Source organism: Nicotiana tomentosiformis, chromosome 1, assembly GCF_000390325.3.
Source record: "Nicotiana tomentosiformis chromosome 1, ASM39032v3, whole genome shotgun sequence".
Classification (NCBI taxonomy): Eukaryota; Viridiplantae; Streptophyta; class Magnoliopsida; order Solanales; family Solanaceae; genus Nicotiana; species Nicotiana tomentosiformis.
In genome coordinates this window covers 2041994-2059982 of record NC_090812.1, presented here as the reverse complement: position 1 = coordinate 2059982, position 17989 = coordinate 2041994, and the positions used below count along the sequence as shown (strand labels likewise).

General features: G+C 33.0%; 1 protein-coding gene across 1 annotated transcript; it reads left to right on the top strand.

Annotated features, from left to right (window-relative positions):
- Positions 1-12716: 12716 nt before the first annotated feature.
- On the top strand, positions 12717-16362 carry LOC104116920 (O-fucosyltransferase 20-like). The gene is made up of 6 exons (XM_009627885.4): positions 12717-13583; positions 13899-14067; positions 14655-14744; positions 14955-15238; positions 15326-15584; positions 15699-16362. The coding sequence occupies exons 1-6, from the start codon at positions 12976-12978 to the stop codon at positions 15927-15929; spliced, it is 1641 nt and encodes a 546-aa protein (XP_009626180.1). The 5' UTR covers positions 12717-12975; the 3' UTR covers positions 15930-16362.
- The last annotated feature ends 1627 nt before the right edge of the window (positions 16363-17989 follow it).

Sequence of the window (17989 nt, the reverse complement as noted above, 5' to 3'; positions counted from 1 at the left end):
TATATTGTTTTGGATATAGCCCACTAAATATTAAAGAGGTGCTCTTTTTAATGCTCTTTAGATTTCTATTGTATTAAATCACTGTTAAATTCTAAAAAACAACGAGCACATAGCAATTAATTAATCTTAATCACCGCAAAAGTAATATAAGCTCGCACCTCCTTAAACATTTATATTTCCTCTCATTATTTTCTAAAGTTTTTCTACAAGTTGTCCGGCAGAAAAAACTTTTTGAACATGGTAAAAGAATTTGGGATTGTCGGTCACTTTTGTTAAAGATTGGGATGAGCCGATGTCGTGAAAATACTTCGTGATATCAAATTTAAAAAACTAGTGAAAGGTTCCGTACTCTTTTTTTATCCTCTTAGGACGGAGTGGAAACCTTGACTTGAGCGAGAGTGCAATGTGTCTGGAAACTCGAGATCATAAATGAATTCGAGTACCATTCTAATCGCCTCTTTCATGATCTTTTCCATAGGTAGAACTAGGTCGTTCTCTTCTAGAAATTCATCTTTAATTGTTTGTTATCTAAGTTGACATTGTGGAAGAAGATTTTGAGGTCATCATAAATGTCACTATTTATCAAGCTTTTATTTTCTTACATTGAATGCAAAGCATACTCTCTAAAAGTCCAAACTATGAAATCATTTGAAACAGACATTGATCACACAAATATTAGTTAGGCATTTTAGTTGCAATCGTAAGTAGATTTCGTACGTAATAAATCTAACAACTATATTTGATTAAAACACCTCCAACTAAATTATTTCTTTGTATTAGCTTCAAATGAACAAAAAATAAATGAGTTAAACAAATATATTCGTCTACTCTGCTCTATCTGCTACTAAAATTAATATCAATATTACGGTTGTTTACCTAGTCCTTACCCAATCACCTCTAATAGTTCAGTAGTTGTAAGTTTCTTCAGCTAAACAGGAAAAATTATATGATATTGCAGAAGTATACCAATCTTGATTACAACACTACCACATTTATAAATAGAACTTGAATATTAAAATTTCTGGTTGTTGAACTCCTCGCAAATTAAAAAAAGGAAATGGCCGAGAATCAAAATTTAGCTATAACACCTCTTTCACAAAACCAAAAGGGATTTTTTTTATTTTTTATTTTTTATTTTTGTAAAGAAGCAGTATTTCAGTGTAATTTTCCTGTGTCATTTGACATAAAATCAAGTAAATGTAAGGCCACAAATGGCCTCCCTGATTAATATTTTCTAGTTATTTGTTGAGGAATGTATAATTATTACCCGTTCCGAAAAATAACAGCCAACATAATGTATATTTTGTGTATATATGTTTATTATATGCATATTTTACATATGTTTTGGCTAACGAATGCAATTAATTTTAATTTTGTATTTTGCCCTTATTTATAACTCATTAAGATTTTCAACAGTAAATGAACTAAAGGTAATTATACTATTTGCAATCAGTGGATATTTAAGCATTAGACCAAAATTTGGACGCAAAGTGTGTGTAATTAGTCCCCGAAAACTATTTTCAATAAAAAAAATCATCTAGTAAAGCAAATTTATCGCTTAATCTTTCATAAATTGCTCGGTTGAAAAATATTAAAGTGACATATATGCAAGAGTTGGTGTAGTCGCTGGCCAGCAATTTGAAGCATATACATACCAAACATCCACCTCATAAAAGGGATTATGCATGAAAGAATTAGGTTTATAAGGTATCAATCATTTTGGAGAATATTATTGAAGATTAATCACTAAATGCCACATATTATTGAAGTGGTTAAGGAGTTGCGTTTGCCTCTAAGTTCTGGCTCCAGCTACTTATGAGAAAAATATGAAAACTTTACAACTTATATTTTATTTTAGTATATAGTAGTAATATTTTAAAAACATATAGGAATATTATGGAACTGACTGGCCTTCCAACTCCATGGATTCTTATCTAGAAAAGATTGCATACCTAATTCTTCTAATAATTTTTAACTAACCTCTACGATTCGATAGCTTCAGTATATGGCTGTTGGAATAATCGTTGCCTAATTATCAGTAAAGCCATCTAATTTTTGCATTTATTAACAAAATATACAGTCTTGTTAATAATTTGTACCTTAATTATTCTACGTCTGTTGAGAATCTGATTTGATCCTTTTAAGTGTTAAAATTCTTCTTCGACGACCCAATGTAAAAAAAAAGTTTTTACGTCTTTTCAAATATAAAAATACGTCATAAAATTTTTCTTAAGATAAACAAGCTTAAGGCATTTTGGTTGTACTTTAATTAATGTAGCTACTTTTGGTAGCTAACGAATACAGTTGCGATAAAAGGGATTAATTTAGATAGCAAAAGCTATAATTTATAAGATTAAAAAAAGCCTACACAAAACTACAAGGGTGTAAATTATTCTCTTCTAGACCAATTATATGAAGAAAACGTTATTTTCTAATAATAAGCCTAAAATATAGTATTGCTAGATATTAACATTGCCACCACAACACCATTTTATAGAATTAGAGAATATATAGGAAATAATTGGTGATTATTGTGACTGCCAGCTCTCAAAAGAAATTTAGTTCGAAGGGCACTTTTTCAATTTATATTATTTCAAAGGAATAATATTGCACGTCCAACGCACGATTTCACTAAGGAGTAAGGATAATTAAGAAACTTATGAAAAAGAAAATACTAGAGAAATATTCTTACAACAATTTCCTCTTTTATTAATCACATATGCAGGATGTCGCTTCCCTCAACTGAGCTACTACTCATGTAAAACACACCCAAAATAGTTTGGGAATAGGAATCTTTATTTTTAATAATTGGAATCCAGAATGTAAAAGATATTTTTATCGACACATATAAGGAAAAGTTATTGAATTCCATTAACATAACTTAGAGAAGTTGAAACTTGAGAACAAGAGTATAATTTCCCTAGTTATTTTCTTCAAAGTTCATAGAAAAGTTACAATTGTAAGAATAAAATAAAAAGTAACTAAACGCCAACAAAGATAGTAAAACATTTGTGGGCTAATTCCAGGACTAGTAATCCAACTTTTAATTCTATGCATCAAAGGTATAAGACTAATTTCCTATTAGGAAAAATAACTCAACTATTTCCATGTATCATTAAAAAATAAAATAAAATAAAAAGGCGTAAAATGATCAATCTGATCCAGGAAAACGCGAATAGGCTGCCAATGTATAAAATTGACATGTAAATATATGGCCATGTTGTAACGCACATATATAATACCCCACGTGGCATAACTAAATTGTTTTATTTTAAATGAACGAAAGAGAAAATTGTCCTAAGCTTGGATTGCTACTTTTACAAGATATTGCAATTTTTCAATGATGGAAATAAAAGGAAAAATAAAAACTTTTTACGTTGTTTACATAATAACTTTTACATTTTCTTTCAGTTTAAGCAAATTTTGCTAAAAGAGAAACGTACAAGAAAAAGAACTACTAAGTAACGCAAAGAATATTTGAAATTTACTCCAACTTCCATTGCAATTTGGTCCCAAAAAGGTAGCATTATCTGTATCGTTACACAATTTCATTGGAGATTGAGAGCTTCTTTAATGGATCTTCATGATTTTGAGTCATAATTTCTCAAATATATAAATTTATTTTGCTTGAACACAAATCAATCTGCAATGAATACAATCCACTTCAAAATTATATTGCAATTGACTTCTAGCAAGGCAATCACCATGTGGAAAATAATTGTGAGAAAGTAGGAAGTCATTTTCCTTGTAACCTAATTCACATAACTAATCATATTTGTTTTTCCATTTTTTCAAAAAATACTCTTTAAAAGAAACATGAAAGGGAAGAAAATGGGGCCTCGTGATAATGAAATCATTTTTTTCCCTTTTTTTGGTGCTTATCTGAAAGTAAACGCAACTAAAAAATGGCTATAATCACTTTCTTATTGGACTCTACTCTAGTCTCTAGTGGAGCATGAAAGCAGCCAAAGAGCTTCTGACTTTCAATATTAAAATAATGAGTTTTAATTAACTGAAGCATTAACAAAGAAAAAATGAAACATCAGAATTTCTAGCATAAAATAAAAAAGTAAGTAACTAAATAGTAAAAATGTTTCATAGTTGAGTTGTTAAGGAAGCAAACGGACTGTTGCCTTTTTGGGTTAGTCAAGTCAGAATCTTACTTGTAAATTAATCCGTAATTATGATAAGTTTGTTAGGAAAAGAGATGATGGTTCCCTAGTGAAAATTAATGAGGAGCTTAATTATTTCTCTCAATAATTACTTTGTTGAAGAAAATCACCAGGTAAGTTACAGAATCACAGTACACAATGTTAGAGTACTGTCCCTCCTTGTCCCATGAAAAATGAAAAAGAAACAATAACATATGGTTAACATGTCGAAGGGGACGCTTTGTTCTAAAACGCTATCTGCTCCCCAACCAAATGTGTGGCAGTATAATAATGTTACATAAAACCATGTCCCAATAAATTGAAGACTTCATATAATTTTTCCACTGAAAACTTGATGTTTGCTTCAAGCGTACACTAGCTATATATTCTGAAATGGTATATGAATTTATTTAAAAACAAATGGTTTTTTGGTTTCTAAAAAAACAAATAATAAGTAAGGAAAGAATGGGGAAGTTTATATTTCATAGCCAACTTTGAAATTAATAATTGGTTTCGGAGTTATTTGTGAATTATAATGAACACACTAAATCAACCCCACTTCTCTTTTATTTAAACCTTTATTGTCGGTCTCAACTCTCAAATCTCAATGGACTCCGAGGTGGCCCGTACGATCCCCGATAATTTTAGAAAAAATATAAGTATATATGTGTATATATCTTAAATATCGTATATTGAATGACACCTTAAGATTCAAAGTTGTATCAGCCGAAAGTTTTATTTGATAGTAGTAATATCGCGACTTTCAAATCTTTGGTTCTGCCCTATGTCCAAACACCAACGAAGACGAATGCTTATTATATGCACATACGGGACAACAGGAACCTGTCAACTAATTCGAGGTTCCACCAGTTGTAATTTTAATTTCTACCGTTAACTTTTTCATCAAATGGACAAAATGAAGGAAATTGTAGCTAATTCAAGCCCCTCAAAAGCCTCATCTCCTGCACCCCAAAACAAAGACAAAGTTCAGTGCGAAAAGGAACCCCACAAACAGAGGTACGTGGCAGTATGTTGAAAAGTCACCATCGAACACGGTGGCCAAAATGCCAGCGTGTAATATACTGTAGTTGTCTAGCTGGCATAGGAAAGTGGACGAGTTAGTACTATCTGATTGTTACTCCTATTATTATTATTATTAAAAGAAGCAGTAAAATTATTGGGAACTAAGCCTATCATAGGCAGAGGGGATTTCCTAAGGAAAGAAAGCAAAGGAAGCATACAATAGATAACAGGCTGTCAAAAGAACAAAGGCGGCAGGCAGCTCACATGTTCCTTTTTAGCCACCATTTTTTAATACCCAGCTGGCTACTTCATTACACGACACGATCCCTTCTCGAGCTCTTAAGATAGTCATTATCCCAAAAAATAAAAAAAATCTATAATTTCAAAAGCACAAAACATTCATCTTTCACGCATGAATATTATCATTATTGATTGTTTTTACGGTTTGAACTCGTCACCTATAAATCACATTGAATAATTTTATCATTATTTTAAAGCTAATTTTCTATTATAAAATTAGCTTTAATTCCTTATCCTCCTAACCAAATGACTTCATACATTTTCATGAGAATTCGAATTTACCCCCCAAAAAAAAAAATGTCCCTCCCCCACCCCCGGTGAGCCGTTTTGTTTTATCTTAAACATTATTACAACTAAAAAGAGCTAGTATTACTAAATTTGCATTTTTGGTTATTATTTTCGCTTATCGAATATTGATTTATTTAGAGCTAAATTAGACAATTAATTTATTCATAACTTTAAATATTCAAAATTACATGCAAAGTCCTGTGAGATACAATTTTATTAAATCAACTGGTAAAGAATCAAACTTTATTTTTTTTAATCCCTAAATGAGAAACTTCAATAATTTACTTATTGTATGTTTACTCGTTAGCTCTTCTTCAATTTATATTATAGTATTTGATTGGAACATGAAATAAGTATGGTTGAAGATTTGATCTATGATCCCTCTACAAGTTTTGATTTAATTAAAGATCTTCATGTTTTTCTTCCTATATGTTTGAAATTAAAATATGACCTTCATTGATTAAAGGACGTGGATTATCAATCATAGGTTGACATTAGTTCGACTTAGTCATTCACATAAATGCCTTTTGTCACTCAAGCAAAAAATTGATTATCGATCATGGGTTGATAAACAATTAAGAAGATAACTGTTTATTAAAAAATGATTGATGATCGCCCAGGAAACTGGTCGATTTATTGACTATAGATTGATAATCGATCACGAAAGTGGTAGACACAAAAAAGAGAGGCGATTATCGACAATAGGTTGATAATAGACAAAGAAGGGGTTGATTGACAATCACCGGTGGATTTTAATCCAAACATCAGCAAGAAGAAATTTAACCTTTAAAAAAAATATATTATTTAGTGTAATAAAATGATTATCCACCTAACCGAAAAATCCTTTCCAATTGAAGATTTAAAAGGGGTCACTTAACCAACGTAACTGTTCTGATAAAACATCACAGAGAGCATAAAAGTTGGATAGGTTAACGATTTTGAATTCTTATAAAAGTTGTATGGAAATGAAAATGTACTAAATATTAGAACATCTCAAAATAGGAAGAGTACTGCACAATATTTAGGTTAGAGGGAGTAATCAGATAAGCAATAAACATATTGATAATTACATAATGTATCTTGGACTAATTAGAATGGTCCAAATCTGCATAAGGAAACAATAGTTGTCCTAATCTTATGCTAAGCCTGATAGTTGATAATGACTTAGTTTTTTTCTTTTATCATATGTTTAGATATAATAATAAATAATTATAATAATAACAATAACAATAACAATAAAAAAAAATTTAAAAAATAATAAATAAGAGAGTTGGGCGGTGGTGGAGGGATGGCATGGAAAACGTATATTCTTTCATTTTTTTTTTAAGTGACGATTACATTAGAAAATCATTTGGTTTCAAACGTTGCGATCTAAAATAGTTGAAGTTGGAAAACTCTAAGTGGGCGTTTGGACATAAAAATTATAAAATTTTAAAAAAATATTTTTTTTTTCAAGTGAAAATGGTATTTGAAAAGTAGAGTTTTGTTTGGACATGAATATAATTTTGGGTTGTTTTTGAATTTTTGTGAGTGATCTGAGTGAAAAATTTTGAAATACAGTTTTTCGGAGTTTTTCAAATTTTCAAAAAATTTCAAAATTAATTTTCAAGTGAAAATTGATAATTTTATTGCCAAACACTGATTTCGAAAAAAAGTAAAAAATTTTCGAAAAAAATAAAAAATATTTTATGTCCAAACGGACTCTAAGATCCAAACATGTTTCACGCCATTTTGAATGGAAAGTAGAGAGAGAACATGATTTTTTTTTGCGTAACCATTCGTTATTTAAAATTCATCCGACTAACTCAAATTTATTCTACGAGATTATTAGAACAAGATTTCGACAAGGTGAAGGAATACGGAAATAAAACGGCAAAATTAAAAAGTAGCTGCTTTGCCTGTGGCTAAAACTGTTTAGTGCAACACTTATCTACTCATTTATTTGTTAATGTTAGGTATTATTGCATAAACAACTAGTGCTATTTGGCAACCAGTAACTCAGTAAGACTGAGTTTACAAGTAACAATAAACTATTTCCAGTCCAGTTTCTTTGTTCGGGTAACTTCTTTTTTTTCAAACTTTAATTTCTTGCATTTTATTTTCTTTTTTGGGGAGCGAGATGGTTCGCAGTGAGAATTTGATAACAATAAGGGGTCGTTTGGCTTGAAGACAAGTTATGCTGAGATTAGTTATACCAGGATTAGTTATGTGGAGATTAATTATCATGATATTATTTTTTATAACTGTTTGGTATGTTGTACTAATCCTGGATTGTCAATTTTACTGTTTTATCCTGGGATAACTTATTCTGGAATTATTATTCCACCATCTGACATGTATAAGTTATCTCGGTACCTTTTTTAATCTTGGAATAACTTATTTTAGGATTAGTAACTAAACAAGGGATAAGACGATATCGAATTTTTATAACAGAATTATTTATACTTATCCGTTATACTAAACGACCGTGAGAGTTCTACTAAATAAAAGCTCATTTTTCCTACCGGCCTTTTCACTCTTAATCCATTCATTAGATATATACTACTAGTATATTTTTTGAACCATTTCCTCCGGACCAAAATCTCAAAAATGAAAAAAAATAAATAGTGTCAAAGTTTATAAGGATTGACTTTGTCTTGGTTCTTAGCCTCGCATAAAAGGAGTCAGGAACCTAAATATGGGCTTTTTGGATTCAAATGACCTAAATAAGTGGGGGAAAAAATAATGTGACCAAATTATATATAGCGCTCTTTTAAAAAGCACTATATGTGAAGTTGATTAGACGTGCAGGTATAACGCAGTTTATTAAACCCCTCCTCCCCCTCTCCCCCCCTCCCCCAATTTTTTAATCAAACCAGCAGGTCCCCCCTCCATTAACGACCCAAAAAAATTCGAGTGGACCCCACCCGTCCCACAAAAAGTAAAGATTATTGGTCTCTCATCCTAGCTAAGCCTTCTCTCGTTGTGGGTTGCTCGTTTCGGATTCAAATCTTCAACTTTTCAAAAAACATAAATCAAGGTATTCTGACTTAGTTTTTGTCGAAACTCGTATAAAAAAATGCATATTAGTTGTTTTAAACGTGTTCTATGTTGTTTTGTATTTTTTTTGCGATTAAACTAGTATGTTATTTTTATCCGGACTAAGATATTAGTGTGCTAAAAAATATGTAAAAATTAAGAAATCATTATTATTTGTTAAAAAAATATTAATAAGTTACTTTTTACTGCTGTATATGTATTTTCGTGAATGTTTTGTGATTAAATGTATTTGTTATTTTTATCTGGTTTAGATTATTTATTTGCTTAAAGACTAGTATTATAGTGCCCTTTTAGCGTAGTAAAATGTAGTATCTTTTAGTGTAGTATCCCTATAGTTATTGAAATTAATCATTTAAGTATCTCTTATACCCAAAAATACGTTAAAATAGCTGATAGATCAAACACAAACTCTGTCCAATTCTAGTCAACGATCGTAAGAAAATAACATGAGAAAATAACAATATTTTCCGGATATCTTGGTGCTATTGGGCCTCAAGATATCGAGCCTGGAAACCATTTATGAATATTTAATAATTAAATCTTGTATAATTATAAAAATTAATTATTTAATTTTATTATAGTAAAAAATAAGTGAGTAACAAATAAACATATAAAATAAAACATGTAAAATAATAAAACTATATATAAATTAATAAAACTAACACATACAAGAATTCAGGATATCTTGGTGCTATCGGGCATCAAATATCGAGCCTCGAACCCATATGTGAATACTTAATATATTGTATAATTATAAATTCAATACCCCTTTTCCATCAATGACGTTGTAGTTGCAGCCCGTTCAACAAACCTCTCCGCCATCTACTTGAATGACATTCGCACCATGGCAGTGACAGGTAATCCTCGTGCAGACTTCAATAACCCGTTGAAAGACTCTGACACATTTGTAATCAGAATTCCCCATCTTCTGCCACCATCCGCATGCAAAGTCCACTTTTCAGGCTTATGTCGCATCAACCAATAATAGGCTGCCTCGTCTTCCTGCCTGATAGATTCCACGTGCCTCCAGAATTTATGCTCTCGGTGATCTGTTGCAGCCATCTACGTTAAATCATGCAAATCCTTGTTGGGATATGCCTTCTGGAAATTGGCCTTCAGGTGCCTCACACAGTAACGGTGGTAGGCATATGGTTCTTGCCATGCTGGCAAATTCTCTACAGAACTTATAATACCACCATACCGATCAGATATTAGACAAATACCTAAACGTTGTTTGACAACTTGCTCTTTCAAGTGGTTCAAAAACAGTGTCCACATCTCTTGGCTTTCATTGGCACAAATAGCAAAAGCTACATGAAATATACTTCTATTAGCATCTATTGCAACGACGATCAATAGCTTAATATCATACTTTTCATAGACATGCGTGCCGTCTATGGATATTACCGGACGTCAATGCATAAAACCATCAATTGCTGGTTTAAATGACCAGAACACGTATTTGAATATATATTATGGTATTCCCGAACTCCGTTCAAGTTTCCATTCAACAACGGTCCCGAGGTTAAAGTATTGCAATGCAGCCATGTACTTGGGTAGAGTTGCAAATGATTATCCCAGTTACCATAAACAATTTCAAACACACGTTTGCGCCCGAAAAATGCCTTTATTTTGGTAATGGTACAGCCATATTCCTGATGGACGGATGTAATACACTATTTGATCTTGTACCCTATGAATGCTTCAATGTGTGGAATCAAGACAAGAGAAATCAAGTCAACATCCAAGTTAAAGTGATTCCCACTGAATGTGTCCATTTTACAAGTGTGGATGCCAATGTATTTGCCCACTTTTCACATACCTGTTTTCTTCTTGCTCGCACGCAGTATCCAATGAAAACTCGTAAACCATCTATGACAAACAACCTTGTATACATCCGGAGTTGACTCTCATACCGTCATCTCACGATACTCTTTTACGCTGTATATTTTCGCCGCCCTGCTTAAGCGCGTTTTATCAGGAAAAAGCATGCCCTTTGCTAGAACCGTTGGTCTAGACTCATCCCACATTGCTGTCCGAATTTCGTTAGTATCCCTTGTGAGGGCATCCACATCCGGCATACTTGGCAAATGATCAAGGTAGGGAATCTCTCTTAAATGAAACGACACTTGGGACTCGTACACTCTTGGTCTAATGGGGTTGGGGGGGGGGAGGAGCATGCTCCCTCGTCAAATCAGGTCCATCATTCTTTTCCTCCTCATCGTCACCCTCATCAGGGAAGGGTGTGTCATCTTCAGACTCATCGACATTATTGTCATAATCACTGTTCTCTTCCTGACTCGGTGCATCTGTCAGATCCTGATTAAATATGTCGTCTTCGGGTAATTGAGTCAGGACACGAGGTTCAACTTACTCGTTTTCACTGCACAAACAACAAAATAATGAGCTACTCAAATTGATAAATACTTTACATATAGCTATATCACTTCACTTACAAGTCGTAATGTGTTGACATCCCATGATGGACATTATCCTGTTGGTGATGACTCCCGGATGGACCACCATGATCCAACACACCAGAAGTACGCATATTCCAACTGGGCGTGGGTTCATAACTTGTAAAATTCATACCTGGCCGGTATTCCTTGTGGAATATATGGGTGTTAATACAAATTCAATACAACAAAAATAAATATCGCAACACAAAGGAAAATTGAAGTTTATTACTCGTCTTGTGGATTATGTAAAGTAAGAGATAAATTATTTCCTTGCTCTTCATTCACCCGTGGAGATAAGTTTAAATCAGGCCAAACTCTTTCAGCCGGAACCTGTTCGGCAAAAACTTCTCCAGAATAACCACCCGATGACTGAGGGTTATCCTTGCTTTGCGCAACCTCATTATTGCGAACATCTTCAAGTTTCACGTACATTTCCAACATTTTTATCAAAAGAAAATTCCGGTGTTAATCCGGAGTCCTCAAAAAATAACTCAAAGTTTCATCATGCTCGATGTTAAAACTCAGCGTAACAAGCAACCCCTTGCGGAGTGAGAGAATACGGATATCTTCCGGTTACTTTAAGATTCACCGAACGTTTGCTCACACTCATTTTGTTACACAAGAACGATACCAGTCTATCGTACTCCATTGTAAGTGGCAACTTAACATGACACTGTGGAGATAAACTATAGCTCACTAAGTTATTCGCCACCACAATCTCATTCCCCAATATAATGAAACCCTTACTTTTCGCTCTTCAGATATTATGACAAAATGCTTGAGAATTTAACAAGAAGAAAAATTTAACACGAGTTGAGAATATTTCTGAATGAATTTTTGCAAAATCCTTAACGCCTTTAAATAAGGCAATCCCCAATCCGGGGGGTCAAATTTTTTGAGGTATAATTTGAATTATTGTTATGTCAGTTAAGCGCAGAAAAGTTATTGGTGGGCCCACAAAATATGTATAGCGCCGTTTATAAAGGCGCTATACCTGACAGTCTAATTAACTTAATGTATAGCGCCCTTTAAAAGTGCGCTATGTATAGTTTGGTCACAATATTTTTTTTTCCACTCATTTTGGTCATTTAAGTCCAAAAAGCCACATTTAGGTTCCGGACTCCGCAACAAATGAAAAAACTCTTAAATAACTCAAAGACATATCGTTGTCACAACTTCACAATTATTCGTTTTTCACGAGTAATACTAGTCCAGTAGTTTAAGAAATTCAACACCTCAAAAAAAAGGAATGAAATTCACGCATGGACTGAGATTTTCTTATTTATAATTCTTATTCTACTTTTGACCAAGAGCAATATCGTCATTTCAATAAAACTATAATTGCTTCTCAATTTGAAAAACCAAGACGTTAGACTAAACACATTAATAAATAATTTCTTCCCCCACTTCACACACTTATATAAATACCCTCAGCTCTTCAATTCCCCACTAAGAAAAAATTGAAAAAAGATCTGACACTACGCTTACACCTTGTCTGACTTCCACCATTTTACATCCAATACCAAACGCGCATTTAATCATCGTATTTCGTGTTCCCGCCGTTCTTCTTTTACACCCTTATTTTCCTTTCTATTTGCAGAAACTTTCTAAGAAAGTCTCTGAGAAAAATCTTGTGTTAAAATTAAACACACCAACAATTTACACATATATAAAGGAAGAAAAAAGGCTTTGTTTTCATTGTTTTTGTGTTAAAAATGGCAGTGTCAAAGAGCAACAAGAAGAAGCAGCAATGTTACATAGCAGTGCCATCTCAGATAATAAATTCACTTTCGTCTTCAGGACTTCAGTCTCTGTTACTTTCTCCCAAGAAAAAGAATCCATCTTTTTCTGTAAAGCTCAAGCTTTTGCTCAATAATCCAAGATTCTGGGTTTTGTTTCTTTTTGCTTTTGGTTTTGTTGGTATGTTAAAGATGTGGTTTAATTTTGAAACTTTAGTTCCTTTTACACCAAACCCATGTGAGATTTTACAAGAAAAGAGCTCATTCTCAAATGACAAACAAGTTTCTCAGCTCAGTATTGGAGCTTTAAATGTGGGGAAAAAAGAAGAAGGGGATGAAAAGAGTGAGTTTTGGGAACAACCTGATGGGTTGGGTTATAGGCCATGTTTGGATTTGAGTGCAGAGTATAGGAAAACAAGTGTAGATATTGTAAAAGGAAGGAAAAAATATTTAATGGTGGTGGTTTCCGGTGGAATGAATCAGCAAAGAAATCAGATTGTAGATGCAGTGGTGATTGCTAGGATTCTTGGTGCTGCTCTTGTTGTTCCCATTTTGCAAGTTAATGTCATTTGGGGTGATGAAAGGTTTGTTCCTTTTCATTTTTGAACCATTTTTCTTTGCTTCCAGCTCAAAAGTTTTAATCTTTTTGGTCTGTTTTTGTTTCATTCAGTTAGGAAAATGTTTATTTTCCTGCCTAATTCTCTGAATTTAGGCAACTTTATCAACTTGACAAGCTTATTTCATCTATTTGGAAACTTCAATTATTGAAGCAATTCTGAATTCTGGTTATTTCCATAGAGTAACATTGTGGTTGGTCTAAGTTAGATTTTTATGCTATTCTGGGGTGTTTTTGATTTCTTAACGTATGTTCTATGTTTCTTTTTGGTGTTTGTTTGCAGTGAGTTCTCTGATATATTTGACTTGGATCATTTTAAGGAAGTATTAGCAAATGATGTAAGAATAGTTTCATCACTTCCATCTACACACGTGATGAGTAGACCAGTAGAGGAGTCAAGGACTCCTCTCCATGCCTCCCCTGAATGGATTCGTTCACATTATACCAGAAAGGTATAAAGATTCATTCAATTTTCTATCAAGTTACTTTCCTTGTTTTGGTTTAGTAGGTGTTTGGTCCAACTGCCTAAAATTATTGAAAGCAATAAACTAAAAATGGGAAGGAAAAATGATTAATGGTTTTCTTTTTTAACTTTGGTAGTTGAGGTTCAGTGTATGATTAATGGTCTTTTGTAAGTCCAAGCTGTTGGACAAAATCAAGATTGTAAAACTTGATGGCTTTTGAATTTTCTATATATGGAGAAAATCAAGATTGGTTTTTTTCTTTGGTTAATACCAAAGTTGAGGTCTTTGGAATAAATTGAAGTAGTATCTTTCAAGTTGGCTAGTTGGACAAAGTCTTGAAATTGACTCTATGGCAGCTGGAATGAATTACTATACTCTTGAATAGATACCTGAACCCAAAAACGCAAATACCAATTCAACTCTTAGACTTTTTCATAAGGATATTTACTATTCATGTAGATGTTTTCATCTTTTTTGTTTTATTTAAGAAGAGTCTTTAGTGCATTGAAGTTGAAACTAAGTTTTGGGAAATTACAGAGGAACTGATTTTGATTGTTGAATTGATGTTCCTGCAGTTTAGGAGGGATGGTGTTCTACTTCTGCGAGGCCTTGACTCGAGACTTTCTAAGGATCTTCCCTCTGATCTTCAAAAACTTCGCTGCAAGGTAAATTTAAATCTCATTGTTCTATTATGCAGATATTGTTGGTATGTGTATTCTTATTTCACGTCGTATTTGGTAGTATAAAGTACAACACCAACTGCAAGAATATTGATGCAGAATATAGTTTTGGTATTATTCGAACAAAACAACTGCTAAATGTTTCTGTAGGCATTAGCTGTCAATTTGACAAAATTCTAATATGTGAACTTGTAGGTGGCATTTCATGCTTTGAGATTTTCCCCATCAATCTTAGAACTTGGTAACAAGCTTACTGAGAGGATGAGGAGTAAGGGACCATATGTTGCTCTTCATTTGAGAATGGAGAAGGATGTGTGGGTGAGAACAGGTTGTCTTCCTGGTTTAAGCCATGAGTATGATGAGATGATCAACAATGAGCGAAAGCAAAGGCCCGAGCTCTTAACTTCACGTTCAAACATGACTTACCATACCAGAAAACTTGCTGGTCTCTGTCCCTTGAATGCCTTAGAGGTCACAAGGTAAGCATTAGCCTTCATAAAAGTTTTATTCTGCTTATGCACTTCTAAAATATTGTCTACTTAAACAAATTTACAATCTGTGGTTAGGTTGCTAAAAGCTCTAGGAGCACCAAAGAGTGCAAGAATATATTGGGCAGGAGGAATTCCTTTAGGTGGGAAAGAAGCATTGCAACCACTGACAAGTGAATTCACTCACTTCTATAACAAAGAGGATCTTGCATTGCCCGGGGAACTCGAGCCATTTGCAAAGAAAGCATCCCTTATGGCTGCTCTTGACTACATAGTATCCGCGAACAGCAATGTTTTCATGCCATCTCATGGTGGAAACATGGGACATGCTATTCAGGTATTGTCGCGTCCCTTACACTACAGTTGCTAGTTATAGTTGAGGAGCCACTAGTTTGGAAATTTAGTTCTGAGATTTTTCTCTAACTAGTGATTGTAATTTGTATTACAATAGGGTCACAGGGCTTATGCAGGACACAAAAAGACTATTACTCCCAACAAAAGACAGATGCTTCGACATTTTCTGAATTCATCTCTTTCTGAAACAGAATTCAACAGAATTATACTGGAATTGCATAGAGATTCCTTAGGTCAGCCAGAATTGAGGAAAGCAGGAAGGGATGTGACAAAATACCCTGTCCCAGAGTGCATGTGCAATGGTACTATGAACCATTCGTCGATGTAACTACTCCTTACGAGGGAATAACATGTGATAAATCGTACAGTCTTACAACATCCTGAGAATTTTGGATAAGCCTCACTATGCTTTTTAAGAGCAGACAAGGTGGTTTGAGGTGCAGTTTTCGACTCGATTTGGAGGTGAATGGTTGGTGGTTATAACTTTATAGTAACATGAGTCCGATGCAGCAAAACTGGGAAGGTGATTCTGTGATACTGCAGCAACATATTATACAAGTTCAATTCCTATTTCTTCTTTATAGTGTTCTTTTGAAGCTGGGGAGCAAAGGTAAAGTTGCATTATTTGCTTAGGGAAATGAACACATTTTTATTCATTCATTCTTTACACTGTATCAATGTAAGCCACCATAGTCAATGTATATGTATTAATGTATATAATCATACAAATTTTGAGGTATATATGCCATTTTAATTATATATCTCTCTGAGCCAGTTGATAAATCCTCTATAACGTAATGGCAGAAATCCTTCATAATATGTATGTTAAACATTGAGCAATCGGAAAATGTCTTATCTTCTTCAAATATTACCCCTAATAACAAATTAGCTTGGGAATGTGAATGTAGGAATATACGTGGATTATGTATAGATTTGGATGGGGTGGGGTGTGGGGTAAAGCTGCCTTAAAATGGGGCTAAAGTGCAGTTTTGGTTTAAATTCGGAAAAGCAAATTCTAGTGGCCCTAGCTACTACAACTTAGTACTTTCACCTATTTCTTTAAATAAACAAGAAAAGAATAAGAGGAGACAGAATAATTTTATTTCCTGATAGGTGAAATGTACATTGAAGTACCATCAAAAAGTGAATGCTGGGAAAAGTTATATTAAAAAAAAAAAAATGAACCATTACAACTTGCAAGTCATGGAATGCACTAAGGAAATCAACAATGGCCAACTTATCATTTACAGTATAGGGGATATTTTCCACCAAAAGCCAAAGCAAAAATATACAATTGCACTTAACATTAAACTAGCGTTTGGCCATAGAGTCCCAAATTTGTTTTGAAAAATTTGATTTGGAAGAAGTTTGGTTTGAAGATGAAAATGTGTTTGGACATGATTTTTCAAAACATATTTCACTTTTTAGTTGAAAAAACATGAAACATGACTTATACCCCACAAGTTCTAAAAACTATCATAAATACCCAATAGTACCATTATCACAAACCATAGTCCTGAACATAAATAAGTTTGGTATAAAATTATCATTTTTATAATGAACTATATAAATCATTAATTACAATGAAATCCCATTAGAGAATTATGGCTCCTAATTAAAAAGAAAAAGTTAACTGATATGAGTATTCAGAAAGCCATTTAGCCTACAAATCAGAAGCAAAAGTAAGATACACAAAGGATTGAGCTAATAAGGGAGCATATTTATCAAATATTTAGTTGGTCGTAATAAATGCGGGCTCATTTACAAACTATAAAAATTTAGGGTAATATTTAAAAATTTTAAAAAATATATTGGTCATGTTTTGGCCCAAAATCACCAATTGAGGTGATTTTGGGATTTTGGATTTGGGATTTGAGATTTTGCTAAAATGTGGGCAAAATCTATGGCCAAACATATGTTTGCCAAATAAATCCCAAATTTATTTTGGCAAAATTCATGGCCAAACGGTCATAAGTATAGAGCCTTGTATGTTTTCAAAAAAGCTATTGGTCCTATCCTTCCAAATGGACAACCAAATGGCAGCTGGAATGAGGGTAGACAGAATAATTCACGATAAAAGATAAAGTTCTTTTGACACATAAATATAATGTTCTACTCCATTTTTAATGTGCTGTACACATTTGGGTTCTTTCAAACTATGTTTTTTTTTTTTTTAAATGGAACTGGCATACTATTGTCAAATGATTGCAAATAAGAATAAGTCATAATCGTTATGGTTCAGATAGGCTCCCAGTTGTATATCTTTAACAAAATGATACTAATAAAGAAAGGAGTTGGGAGCGTATCAAAATGAAGATGTTCATCCATTTAGTAATGTACTTAAATATTTAATTCTAAGATACATTTTTTTCTAAAAGGTTAACTGCT